The sequence below is a fragment of the Sabethes cyaneus genome, chromosome 3, assembly GCF_943734655.1.
Source record: "Sabethes cyaneus chromosome 3, idSabCyanKW18_F2, whole genome shotgun sequence".
In the NCBI taxonomy this organism is placed as follows: domain Eukaryota; kingdom Metazoa; phylum Arthropoda; class Insecta; order Diptera; family Culicidae; genus Sabethes; species Sabethes cyaneus.
Window position 1 is genome coordinate 215,649,677 of NC_071355.1, and position 15,102 is coordinate 215,664,778.

The 15,102-nt window shown below is 36.8% G+C and overlaps 1 protein-coding gene across 1 annotated transcript in view; it reads right to left on the reverse strand.

The window, feature by feature from the left end:
- LOC128740692 (pupal cuticle protein 36a-like) overlaps positions 1–14,815 on the reverse strand; it is a 38,430-nt gene extending 23,615 nt beyond the window's left edge. Inside the window, exon 1 of the mRNA XM_053836256.1 lies at positions 14,579–14,815. Within this exon, the coding sequence (XP_053692231.1) occupies positions 14,579–14,815 (237 nt within the window). The remainder of the gene's footprint in view (positions 1–14,578) is intronic.
- Positions 14,816–15,102: the final 287 nt, after the last annotated feature.

A 15,102-nucleotide genomic window follows, 5' to 3' on the forward strand; every position in this document is an offset into this window, starting at 1 on the left:
ACACCATTTAAAACAACATCAGATCAAACCCGAGTCGTGTGCTTCGAGTGGAAGTTGGCTAATTCGCGAGATGCAAATGTTCTTTTTTTTGTGGTTCGCTGCTTAAGTTCAACCGATGCGCTCTTTGGCAAATGGTTCGTGCGACGAATTGATGCAACTTTTCGGAACAAACGGCACTGCAGCATGGCTGCTCCACCGCCGCCGCCGTCATGCGCCGGTCATGGACAATGAAGGCATCGCAGAACAACAAGGTAGATGAATTTACGGCCTATCGGGGCAAATTGGGTGTGAAATAGAGCGAAGGAGCGCGATCTTAGTGAATAGGTACTAACAGGCTCTAAGAATCGATAATAAACGACTTTTGCCTCTATTTGGGCTACTCTTTGATTGCGAAACGGCAGCAACAACCCGTTGCACTGTTGAACTTTAATGGTGAGAATGAGCAGAACAAAAGGCAATTCCAATATCTATTTATTGGAGGTCTGCTGACCCGCATATGGTTGACCTCGCCTGTTGCTTCGATATAAAATATTATGTGAAGATGATGGATCCTGATTACTGTACGATTGAGTACTATGAAAAGGAGTTTGAATATTTTTATGCCGATTTTGTCGTTGGTGCTAGAACGGGCACTCAAAGTTGTTCATGACTAACCAGAAACAAGCAAAATGTTATCCTGGCAGGCCATCATGGGATGTTGATTGATCTCGCCAAAATTATAATTTAGGAGCAGTAGATGATATGTGGGGATTTGACAGGCAATAAAATACCATTGGCTCATTTTAGCTACGCACCCGGGTTAGGTATTTGAGCGTTTTATCGCTTCAAATGCTCCAATCATGATTTTATTTCAGTTTGACCGCTCCCATTAGCCGATACAGTTTGTGTTTTGTGTAATAAACTTGTGTAACAATTGCGACAATATTTAATTTTTAGTAACCAAGTTTTAGTTAGTAAGAAGTTTGCTTACGAATCTTTGTCGTCCAATTCATAGAAGTATACTTAACCAACTACCCGATTTTGTCAGCCCTGTGTTGAATTTAGGACTGACAAAAGAGGTAAACTGACCAAATCGGGATTCGATTTTCCGGAAAATAATTGAAAATTCAAGATTATAAGCACTGGTGAGTCCGCACATAAACAAAAAATGGTGTAGGGTAAGACGGGGTAAGTAGGCCCGCCGGGGTAAGACGGACCACCTCGATTTCGAAAAGAAGTCCTTAATTTTTTTGCAATTATGCTACCGTACCTTCTTTGTTAACATATTTGAATACTTTCGAAACAGTCTGTGGTGATCGGCCACACGAAACGTCAAAATTAGAATCAAAACAAACTATTCGCTCGTCGTAACTTTGTGTGATCTAATTTTAGCAGTAACAAATTTAAGGGATTTATGCAACACAACGGAGTATTTTGACGTTTCTCCGTATCACTAACGTTTGTAAAACGATTCCTGTTTTGTGTGTTTCGAAATAGGTATGTAAAATAGTGCGCCTTAAGTGAAAAATGCAAGAAGGTGAAGATTGTAAACTAGGGGTAAGACGGGCCATTTTTTACGGGGTAAAAGGGCTGTGCGTTGTAGCGCTAATAATGTTTGAAGGTTTTCCTGGGTGATGTTCGTTTTTGTTTGCGTAGATGCCTCGAAAGTATATTAGAAATGCATGCATCGCGGATGCAGTAAACGGCGGATCAAATGAATCAGGCCAAATTAGCCATTGATAAAGGTATGTCCGTCAGGACAACATTTACCACATTCGGAATTCCCAAGACAACTCTTCGTCGGCAGATTAAAGTACGTAACGATACGCCAACAATGAGGCTCGGATCTCGAACTTGTTCAGCATTTGCTAGAACTGGAGGAATGGTTCTATGGAGTCAGTATGATCAAAGAACTGGCATTTGAATTGGCTGAGCGGTACAACTTAATTTTATGTTAGTTACAAGCTAATTTTATGCTATTTTATGAAAAATCTTTAAAAGATTTCTTTCTGTTGAGTGTACACTATTGAAGTTAAATTTGCAACTCTAAAAACGCATAAAAACTGCCACGATTCGTTTAACTCCGTCATTGTCCGTCTTACCCCTTTGGTGGTCCTTCTTCAACTCCTGCATAACGTCATCCTCTTCATCATTGTTCACAAATACCTTCTCTTCTCTATTAACAATTCCACTATTCGAAGATAGTGGGATCAATGTATCACTCGAAAGACTTGAAAAATATTCCAAATTCTTTCCTGGTAGATCCTTTGATGGCAAGAATGCTCAAAAAGCGCAAAGATCCCCGTATTCTGATCAAAGCCCGGCATCGTCGAAACGAATAAATGAAGCTAACTTTCCCTTACCTTCGCTTCATACATGAAGCGACTCGTTTCATTTGTTGAACAGAAGGTTTCAAGCAAGCTTCTGCTGAAGCTACTGACTGTGTCAAATGACGACGATTGACAGTCAGCCACGAATTGTCGATGTTGAGTAGATTAATCATAATATTAACGCATTGTAGGAAATGTTACTCAAAATCAATTCAATTGCATTCAAAGTCTAGGCTGACCATTTTCTGAATATATGGTAGAGAAATGCAAATGCAGCCTTAAAAACGGTCATCATGATGAAATGAAAATCCTTTCAATGACGCTGTTTAAAGCCAATTTTGAAACGAAGCGGCGCTGCTTCTGTTGAAACTGACTCTTCATTTCTTTATTGTTGAATAACAATTTACTATTGTAAGTGACATTTCTAGTCCCTGATCTTGTTTCCTAAATTCGTTATTTGAGGCCTTCGAATAATTTGGTGGCTTTTGAATATCAAATTGTTCAAAAATAAATTGAAACGCGACGTCTGGCTCATACAATGAAACATTTTTACAGCAATGTTACGCTACTGTGCTTTAAGCGGTTTCAAGAGCTATAATTACAGTGGACCCCCGTTCGTTTGAACGATTCCTCATGCAAACTAACGGGGTTAGTTTTTAATTTGAACAACTGGTAACCCTAAATATGCTGGAACTTGTGTGAACTGGCTGCCCTGCTCTTTGTTATTGTTTTGGTGGTTTGATTCAGTAGGCAGTTGCAAGCAGCGAATATTCATTCTCAGATCGGATTTCTACCATAATCGTTGGGAAAACGCAATGTGAAACAGATTAAACACGCTAGATCAGCACAAACAAATCGTGTTTATGAGCATTGTCTGCATAAGCAAATGATGTCATATTGAGTATGACGTTTGAACCATTTTTAATTTGCATGTCGTGCAAACCAACGGGGTTCAAATTAAAAAGTGTTCAGATTAAAAACGGTCAAACGAACGGGGGTCCACGGTATATGACCCACAATTTCACTCTCTTCATTGTTAGTAGTCGAAGAATCTCGTCGGCATTAGTTGTTTTTCTAAGAGTTTTATAATCTTTTATCAAATTTAGTTCTTATTAGAATAAGGAGTTGGAAAAAACAAGCAGATTAGAAAATACCGGAAATACCGGTTTTTTGCCTTTCCAAAACCGGTATTTCGGTATCCAAAAATTGGTCGGTATTACCGGTTTCGGTACTACCGGTACTACCGGTTAGACAGCCCTATGTGTGATACAAGAAAAAGCAAACTTTCGAACGCATTTTATGTTACCAATTTAATTGCTTAGGGGGCCGTCTTAACCCGTCTTCCCCTACACAACCTTGCAGAAGGATGTTTTGGCCTGGAAAATCAAGAAATCGTAGGATAGCAAATCTATTGCTATCTATTAACTGGTGGCAACTAAAATTTTGGAATTTTTATCTCAAGCTGTCAAAAAAGACAATGATACTTGAAGTAGATCTGATTTACCGAAATTAAAGGTACATTAAAAAATACTGTACATGTGAAAACGGTCCGTAATTGGCTGTTCCGCGAAGCTTCCGTTTGATGTCCGAACAGGAGCGTTGTACGGCCATCATGTCAACTTCGCGAATGCACCTCTTGATTCTACCAATCAACTGTTTTTCAACTGCAATTCGTGACGCTCCAGTTATTTTTGTACACCAAGGAACTCGAAATCCCGAAAAAATCTGGCTTTAATTTTCAAAAGGTCGCATAATCAACCTTTTTGCATGCATCATGCGACCTTCTGAAAACTAAAGCCAGAAATCTTCGACTGGGCGCACTGAGACAGATTTGTTGGGTTGTGGTTTTTGGGTACAAATGGGATCGAATGGATGTTCAGGAACGATAGTGTTTTTTGGCGTAATGCAATGATACTCTATCCGGCCAAAACACGTATTGTCCATTTGCATAATTGATAGCCAAACCAGAAGGCTCTTGTTATTGAAGGCACGAGACAGAGAACGATGTCCTTCTGCGGTAATAATTTTGGCTGGTCTTCCACTACCTTGCTTGCGAGTAGTTGTTGGGCATCTTAGAATATGATAAACAGTCGAAGCCGCAACATATTTGCTTTTTAAATGTTGTACCGTATACTTTTTGCCGAGATTTCTGTGGTAGAAAGTATACGGTACAACAAAAAGAGGAGGGATTGACGAAAAGAGGAGAGAGAAAGAGAGAGAGAGAGAGAGAGAGAGAGAGAGAGAGAGAGAGAGAAAGAGAGGAGAGAGCTAACACATACATATTCTCATTTCTCTCTCAGCTCGTTTGTGTTGAGTATAGGGGCCGCGAAAAAATTCCAAAATTTTAGTTGTCACCCGTTACTTATCACAAAACTACCGTCCGATTAGTTTCAAAACTCTGGACTTTCGGGTGCAATTGTATTTAAAATCCAAGTTGAAATTGGACCAGTGATCGGACTTGGAATTGGAATTAGAAGAATTTAGAGTTGAAATTGGACTGGAATTGGAAATCGAAATTAGCGTTGAAATTGGTCTTGAAATCGAACTTGACATAGGACATTAATTATATGGAATTGGACATAAAATCGGACTTAAAAGACAATTTGAAGTTTCTATTTGAAATTGGGCTTAAAATTTTATTTGAAATTCGAATTGAATTAGACTTGGAATTGGACTTGAAATTTTCAATTAAAATTATTATTAGAACTTGTTGATTCTTTTCGGTGAAAATCAAAAAACTATTGATTTGGTGTGACGTTTCTGCCTACTGTTTCCCTTCGGCCATCATCAGACGTCTACAAAACAATTATAAAATTTATTTACTATTACATTTTCAATTAAAGTTGAAACTGGACATGAAATTAGATTAGATTGGATTATATCAGATTGGAATTAAATTGGACTAGAGGTTAGACTGGGAATTACATTTGAAATTAGACTTAAAAATAGAATTCAAACTGTACTAAAAATTGAACATCAAAGTTTAAATATGACTTCAAATTGGAATCAAATTAGACCTGAAATAGGGCTAATATCGAACAGAAATTTGGACATTAACTCGAAATTAGGCTCGAATTTTTTTTTGAAATTTAAGTTGACATATTTTATTATACTCTCTCATATGATATTCCGCTTGTCTGATGTTTCTCTTTTCCAAACCCGTTTTCCACTTCTTGTTGCATTTTTTTCTTTTCTTTTTCTTTTTCTAGAATTTTGCTCTCACTTTTAATCTTTTTCCTTCCATATTTCCTATTTTTCTATCGTTTTGCTTTTTACCTTTGTTATACTATATAATTACCTTTGTTATACTATATAACAAAGGTTTAGAAATTGGTCGAAAAACAGGAAATTGATCCATGGCCCGGAGGGCCGAGTCACATGTACCAATCGATAGGGTTCGACGGACTGAGCAATGTCTGTGTGTGTGTGAGTGTGTGTGTGTGTGAGTGTGCGTGTGTGTGTGTGTGTGTGTGTGTGTGTGTGTGTGTGTGTGTTCGCTCCGAATTTTCTATCGCCTGTTACTCGGCGATGGCTGAACCGATTCGACCGCTATTACTTTTGTTTGAAAGGTATTATTGCCTAGTAGGGGAAGGGCGGTAAAGACGGACACTGTGGGAAAGACGGACACTTGTCATATTTCATAAACAATAATTTTTTGAAGCAAATCAATGATGGGAAATGTTTCTATAGATTGAATTAACACTTGAAATAAACTGCCGATTTTTAGCAGCGTAGCTGACAAATTTATAAGCAAAACAAAGAAAAAATGCGTATATACGCTAACCGATGTAATTTTGTGCGTGAAGAAAATAGCTGGTAAATCGTTAAAAAACAACATATTCATGCTAAACCGACGACATTGCGTTAGTTTGATCTTTCACGGATTATCCATTGGAAACCTAGTGAATTTTTGAATATTCAGTAAAAAGTTATTGAAGTTTGAAAAAATGGTATCCAAGTCGGAAAAAACGGACACCCAACGGTAGGGAAAGACGGACACACAGATTTTGAACAAAATGGGTTCACAACAACGCCCAACAACGATTTAACATTGCAAATACTTCCATATTATATATGTAAAAGTTACCAGAAGTCATATAACAGTTGGAATGAGCCAACTTTTAGAAACGATTAATTCGTCACCAATTAAAATATTGAAGGGAACCATTCTATTTTCTCGCTCAAAGGGGGGATCGGGAAGGGGGTTTCCCAAACCAATTCTTTCCTAAATACATTTTATGAAATATGTTAATTTTTCTTAATACTGATAATTCAACGACGCGTGACACCTTTTTGCGAGTGTCCGTCTTTCCCGCCCATGCGCAGAAACTATGATTTATACATGATGTTTATAATATTAAAAAATGCATAAATTTTGGAAGAAATTTTCCAGCACACGTTGTAACTTTATTAGACAGAGACTTAAAGGTTCAGTTTATACGAAAATTGGGATGAATACAGTTATATTTGAGTAGATATTGAGTCTTTACCTTAAGGTGTCCGTCTTTACCGCCCTGCCCCTATATCACTATTAAATGGTTTCGTGGTCTGACTTTTCGTTTGAAAGTTATAAGCAAAAATGTGAAAACTACGTGACACGGTTTTCTCCGGAACCACGCAACCAATTTTAACGATATTAGTACCAAACCAAAGCTCTTACTATTACTAAACATTTTGCTAAGTTTTATTGAAAACGGACAAGCAGTTTAAAAGTTAACCTTGAAAAACTTGTTTTGACTAGGTACAAATGAACGCCTGTTTCTCAGAGATGGCCAAACCGATTTACACGCTATTAATTTCGTTTGGCAGGTAATATAGCCGGATAGATCACTATTGAATGGTTTTCTGATTGGACGTTCAATTTGAAAGTTATGAGCAATCGAATACACCACACCAAAATTAACAATAATTTATAATGATTTTAACCAAGATAATTTACCTAATTTCAATTATTTTAATATCAAACGAGAGGTTTTTTCACTACGAATATATATGCAAAATTACATAAGAATTGGTTTTACCGGTCAAAAGATATTAACCCTCGAACACTCGCGCCAACTTTTATAACACGGTTACTTACGCGCACAATAGCCCAAAACCAAAGAAAACGTGCGCACTAGAGTTTTGACTGGGAAAACTTGGTTTTAAGTTTATCAAACCTTCGGAAGAGTTTCTTAAAATTGAAAGCTCTATCGTCTGGCAGAATTTGAATTTTGAATAATCCCCCTAAAAGTGAAATAAAAAAATTATTTTCCTTCAGTTTCAATACAACACATTGATGTGTTCTGCAAACTTTTAGAGCATATTATTACAAGAAATTTTGCTGAAGACAGTAACCTTCTATCTCTTCAGTGAAGGTAGAAAAATCTTATTTAATGTATATGAATTTGTAAAGTCAGTTTTTCTATTCTTAATTCTAATTCTTCTTGTAATTGTTGTACGACTTTTTCATGTATTACAAAGTTGTACAAATAATAAAAATATACAACTTTGCTGAATTTAGTATACCTCTATGTTTGCTTGTTTAGGAACTGTAGAACTTTAATTGTAAAAAATAACCTGATTTTGACCCCGAATTACTCGATTACCAACAGACGGATACATCTTAAACATTTTACATTTGCTGGAAGTTTTGTTGCATACAGACACCATTTTTCCATATGAAGAAACGAGAGAAAATTCCAGTTGGGGTCAATTGCGGTACACCTCACATGCTACTTGCTTCGTTTCTGTGATGTCGGTTTATGCTAATCCTAACAATTTAAAGTAATAATGCATTGAATAATTCTGACATTTTGCTCATAACAAGTTTACTGAAGAATATACGTTAGTATATACGTAATATACGATTTGTAACTTTATAACAATATGGCATTCAAAAACTACACATGTTGTACAAAATACATCAGCGTGAGTAACCGAAAGTTAATAAAAATTGATGAAATTTATTCAAGAAAACTTTATTGTTGTGAATCAAATAGAATGGCATTACAAGAAATTATGCATAGTTCAAAAACTTATAAACTAGACCTTTACTACGCAATGCATATGTTAAAGAATAATATTTCATCTTACAACTCACTTTTACTTGGACTTACCCTCATTAGTAACAACTTACTCAGCAATTTCATGAGAAAAGGAACTATCAAAATTTATAAGTGCTTCTATTTGGTTCAAATTTTGTAAACTTATTCAATTTCCAAAAATTTCATGTAAGCCAAACGTGTCGATTTCTATCTCAAATAGCTAGTAAGATCGTATAACAAAGGTTCCTTTTACCACTAGGTGGATTAAATCAGGTTTTTCCTGTCCATTTTTTTCTTATTTTCTCTCCAGATTTTCCTCTTGTTTTCACAAATTTTCTTGCAAATATTCTTTCTCGTTTTCCGTGTTTTCTCTTCCCTTTTTCCTTATTTCGTTTCCTTATTTCGTCTTTTTCTAACTCTCCTCTTACTTATTTTTCAACTGTTTTCTGTCACGTTAATCCTGTTGTTGGCTAATTTTTGCTCTTTGCTCTCCGGTTTTCCTTTTTTATCTCCCATTTTTCATTTTTACTGTCCTTATCCTTTCGAGCGTTTTTCTTATTGTTATTTTTCTGTCCCATTTTCACATCTCGTTCCCATTTCCCATTCTGTCGCATCTTTCACCTTTTATATGCAGTTTGACATCTTTTTTCTGTTTCCCCTGTTTCCTCTATCCTTTTTGTGTTTTCTCTCTCACTATTGTTCTATTTTTTGGTTTTCCTTGTTTTTGTTTCGGACACTGTCTCCTTTTATTCTTCATTTCCTGTCTTATTTTTTGGTCTTCTAAGCATCCCTTATTTTCTCCTGTTTTCTCTTTTTTCGTCCGTTTTTCCTCTTTTCCAGTCCGATTTTTTGTTTTCTGTTCTGTTAACTGCTATTTTATTGTTTTGTTTTTATCTGGGCGATTCTTTCTCTTATTATATCCTGCTTTTCCTCCATTTCTGTTATCTACTGCTTTTCTTTTTCTCTTGTCGGTCTGTAATTTTTTTTTCGTTTTCCTCTGTTACTGTTCTCGTTTCTCAATTCGCCTGTTCCCTTATTTTCTGCTTTTATTTTGTTCCTTTTATATCTCGTTTTTATCTTTTATGTTCCGTTTTCTCTCCTTTTCTGTCCAGTTGGTTATCATTTTCTTTCACGTTTTCCTCATTTTATTAATCGTTTTCCCTTCTTTTCTTTTTTCTAATTCGACATTCCTCTTTTTATCCGGTCTCTTGTTTTTTTTAGTTTTCCCTCTTTTATCCTGTTTTCTTTGTGGGGGTTGAATGCCCTTGGTACAGTATATCGCTTATGCCAGTATCAGAACATGCCTCGCGCTATATACCATCTCGGCAGCGTTACACTGTGCCGCCGATGTGACGAACTGAACAGTTCGGTGCATCGTCGTGTCGGCAATCATCGCTGTCGTCTAGATTCCGACCGCGTTCAAAGACCTGACTACTAAGCACAGTCAGTCGTATTCAGTTGACTAAACAATAAAGGCTTGGGCGATTCTTTGTGGCTGTAATTCAGACTCTACACATTCTTCTCTTCCACTTTTTTTTCTTTTTATCTCTTTAGAATATCAAACGGAATACTAATCTTGCTGATCTACAATATCAATGCATAGGGCAAAAAGTAGAACTTGGGTTCTAGCGTCCTTTGTTTTCATGTTAGTATTTAAAGTTTTCAGTACTTTTGTTCTTATGAATACCCCATATTCTATAAGTGTCAAAAGATAGTCATCGTTTACTATAATAAAATTAAAAAATAATTGTGTTAGGAGATATAGACATAGTTTCTTCGAAAAAGTTGTAAAAAATAACGCTGCTATAGAGCATTTTCTTTGAAAGTTCTTTAAAAATCAGTTTTTCATAGTTAGCTTTTGTTAGTTGCTTTGCACAAGAATACATTGTTCTAGGAAATTATCGAAGCACTCAAAACACACGTTTTTGCAGAAAGAGCTGCAAATCTCTTGGACCCTAACTTGCTAATTTATCACATAATTAAGCTTTACTTTTCCATAGCTTCACGGTTAAATGGAACAAGTAGATCTATGAAATCAGTGTTTCACCTTAAAGCTTAGGTTGACTATTACAAACTTGTACAGGTGCCGCGGGTCGCCAACCATCCATATAAGGCTACGGCAAGCGTACGTTTTGTGTGCTTCGCGTTCGCTGTAGGCTCAATACACGCCCACTTTTTTGTCTTAGTAGATAGAGACATGGTTTCTTCGGCAAAGTCATGGAAAATAGAAAGGCAAACAACCATGCTAAAGAAATGACATATCTATCTCTATCGAGTGCACAGCTTTGGAGCATTTTCTTTGGAAATTCTTTAAAAATTATTTTTTTCATACTTGGCTTATATTGGTAGTATTTTACAAGAACATATGGTTCTAGGCGATTCTTGAAGGACTCAAAACACATATTTTTACAGAAGGTCGTAAATTTCTAGGACCATTCCTTACAAAGTTATAGCTTATTTAAGCTTTATTTTTCCTTAACTTCACGAGCCAATAGAGTAGAATGGGGCAAGTGGTGACATGATATAAAAACATTGCGATCCGTCGGACAGATGTTTTTCATATTCATTTTCAGTCGCTCCTTCTGGGTAATTGGGTCCTAAAGCTCTATCTCGTTTTCGGTCTATATCGGTAAAGTTAGGGCTAAAACACATATATCGATATTAAATTTTAAATTTTTGGTTTATTTTCGTTAAAAATCGTTTTTTTTTGTTTTATGACATTTTAAACAAAAATAAATTTTCTGGGCAACCCTATACAGGTCAACTAGGGACAACTACAATAGTGCGTGGTTGTCCCAAGCCAACATGCATTATAAAAAGAAACTATAGTTTGCCTTCAAATGTCAAGGAAATTTGTTTACAAACGTTCGTGTGATATAGTTTTAGTTTGTCGAATTCTAAATAGTATGTATAGGGAAGTGGCCCGCGCTGTAAAAAAATGCAACCGCAACCAAAAACTTTCTCCGAGTGTACTTTTTCTCGGTGCCCAAGGATTTAGAAGTTCGAAGAGCAGATTACATCAGTGCGGCATTTATATAGAAAACCCAACTTAAAACCAAAACTCTTCGTTTGTAACAATCATGTCGAGGTAAATGTTTGTGATAGCTTAGAACCTGTGATAAATACAGAAAATTACCGCTGTTTTAAATTTCAGCCGAATGATTACCGAATAATCAATGTACAATATATGAATCTTCGCCAACGCTCTTTGTTATATCCAGACATTGTGTTGCACAAAAACTTACCAATGGAATCTCCCAGCGGCCAGTAATTATTTATTTGTAGCAAGGAGGATCCATTTCTACAAGTTCCACCTCTCGCTGTGTTAAAGACTCTGTTACATCAGATGAACACATACTGAGTCCAAGAGATTTCCAAGCAGACTCCGATAGATCGTAATGTTACAACCGATACATTGCTTCAATCGTCCGCATCGGTGCAATGTAGTGTTTCAATGGAAAATAGGGGAACTCAGACCCTGCACGAAATGACATCTTACAGAACTGTTTCGCCGTTCAGCCGGATCTACGCTGCAATCAAAAGATGGTTCTGTGGCGAGCGACCAAATTTTAAATGGTACCACAATAACGAATCCTGTCATCTTGTGTTTATCTCATTAAATTTACAAACTATGCCAGTCATAAGTTCAGTTCAGTTTTTTCATGAGTTGAACTAAACAAGACAAAATAAACTGTCAAGGTGATCAGCTGTTTTATTGCTGTCAAAGTTAATGTCAAATCGGGGTTGCCAGAAGAAAAATATTTATCATTGTTCCCAGAAACATATTTTTTCCCTTTGTTTATGTTTTTTTTTTTTATGTACCGCGTATTTTTAAAGAAGAAAAAGTTGTGTTCTCGTGTTCGCAACGTCTAGCTTTATCGTTCTTTTTAAAAAAATCAATTTTTTATTACAAATTTTAGGACCCAATTGACTGCGGCTCCGACACGGCTGGTCTCGACTGACCTTTCTGCATAAAAATGTCCATTTTGGCCAAGCACCGCCGGATGGATAGGACCAGGCTTTTCTTTAAAAGGGAGAGGACGAAGTGCCCCACTTTGTCCAATTTCTTGGCTCCGGGGTGGAGCAGGCAGTACGAGCAATGCATCGGGTGTAGTTGTTGGATTATTTTCCCCATGGCTGCTGCAAGAAAATCAACTGATAACGCTGTAAAACTTTCTTCTCTACACAACAGGGTTGCTCCGATTGGCGATGTATAAGTGGATTCACCATCAGTTGAAAGGGTTATTGCTTGAAAAATCGCTAAAATCAGTTCATTTTTTAAGGCATACGTTATTGCTAAGGCCTGACTGAAATTCCGGCCCTTTTTGGCGCTCCCACGAGCGAACGCCCTTGGCGGGGGCCAGTCTGGCCAATTGCATAAAAACAACGCGCCACTAAAATTTTGCAATTTTCGAAAACTGGTTGTTTTAACAAACTAAATATATTCAGTTTGTCAATCTCAATTTCTAGCAAAATCATTTTAGTTGCTTGCTGTGGCTGGAAAACCGATTGATAATTTCTTTCTTTCTGCTAAAAACTTTGCTTTGATGAAGCTTTGTTTGCAAGCTGAAACAAAATACTAGAATATGGCAATATGGCCTCGCATAAAAACATAGCAGCAAAAAAACTGTTTGGTCAGGGTGTTACCAATTTAATAGCTTTATAAAACTAACAGATTTATTGCGGTTTGACAAGCAACCACGATAAGATCAATTTTGATTGGTGCGCCATTTTGTATTGCTACGCCACATTTATGGTAAGTTTATAAGAGACGTGGAGCAGCCAACAAGTTTTTACGTGGTAGTATAAGCAACCACAATAGATTTGCTTTATTAACAGTTTTATTATGGTGTTATAGCTAGCTATAAGTGTGTTTGGACTCGTATCCTTTCGGTATTGCGTAATACCACAATAAAACCAGAGGTAATGATTAATACCGCAATAAAACCTTTATAAAATTCAAGTAAAACGAAGTGGCTTTAGAATTGTTACTTGGGATCCCTTTGGTTCGGTCGGTTGCTGAAGTGGAGCGCAAGTATAAATGCGGCTTAACAATTTTGATTGCAAAACAGAATGTCATGAGCTTTAAGACCCGGTTTACGTAACTTACGAACAACTGCGGGGATGTCACAGATTATGCGATTGTTTGGTCTGGTTTTTATTTATTTGATTCCATTTTTGTCAAGGTGTATGATTAGCTAATCTCATTTGTTTACATTTTACCTCAATTTTTTCTTTGCTTTCAATTTATTTTTCTCCATTTTGTATGCCGGATGTTCCGGATACCTTTTTTATTTCTTCTAATTTTTAGTTCAATTTAGTATAACATAAGCGTTATTGTGAACTGGTTAGACTTTTACTAGAAATCGTGCTTGAAATGCAAATTCCGCAAGCCGTTGCCGAGTTGATCGGAATAAGAATATAAAGCATAAAACTTTTCCCTGTTCTAATTTCAATCAATGCATCTAAGTTATTTCTACGCAACAATGTGAATACGAACGGCACTACCATAAACATTTTATGATTGTTCGCAAATCATTAGTATTACGCGCATGTACATTGACGCCTATTTTACATATCTTTTTAAAGGTCTAGCGAATGGTTTATTGAATAAGATAATGTCTTTTTTACGACTGCGTATTTTGAGATGCAAAAACGGACCATATGCATCAGAACTTACATTTTTTAACACGTTTATTCTATCTGCAATACAATGGTTTCTATTACATTTCCATCTCAGAATTTAATAGCAAAAAGAAACTGTATGAAAGAATCACTTTCAAAAATTCTATCTGGTATTGAATGGTTCAAGGATTGCATAAATGTTTATAGTCGAAAGCTATGTCGTGGAGTAAATAGTTCTTTGTTATTTTTCATGATCTAAACTTTCTAAAAAAAATAATAAGGATGGCACGATTGAATTAATTGTGATAAATAAATTATTCTTAAAAATGGTTCAATCACTCGCTGCGATCATTAGATACTTCATTTGATTTGTGCGTCGTATGTTTTTGTCGCATCTTCCGATTCATTAATCCCCAATGTCAACAAAGTCCGTGTCAGCCGACAAACAAACTTGCTGCAATACCCACGTATTAATCTCACATTTGTTCACCGTACTACATTATGAACTAGTTCTGCTCTATAATTTAATCGCGGCAGAGGCTCACCTCCCGATTTACCTTAGAGAGCAAAAGTCATCGCAATTCTTTATTTGACAGGGTGACTCGCAACGATCGCTACTTGTGTTTGAGACCGGCCGGCCGTCGATCGTCGGCCGGGAGGATGATGCTCAGTGTGATACCTGTGGGGTGCACCCCACATCGCAGCGGATGATGATGGTGATGCTCCTCTTCGAAGCGTCCGGTTACCGTTCGAGCAAGTGATTTTGCGGTTTCGCCTGAGGTGAGAGGTGTCAGCATCTGTTACAGCCATCAGGCTCGTACGTACGTACACTGCGCTGGCTCGGCTGGTCGACATCGTACGGGATCCTTGATTTATAATGCATGCAAGCATGTGATGAGTAAATTTACGGACCACGATTTAGACTAGAACGAACGATAGGTCTCTACCTTGATGGACAATCCGTTTAAAGTGTTTTAACCCTAGGATCAAGGTATTGTTAGATTCTGAAGGTATGGTCCCCGCGGTTATGCTAATTATGTCATATATGCCAATTTAAATTTGTATGTCAGCAAACAAGCCGCACTGCATTTACTTGTATGCTCTTCTGCTTCACATGGTGTCATCTGAAATAAATTGTTCTG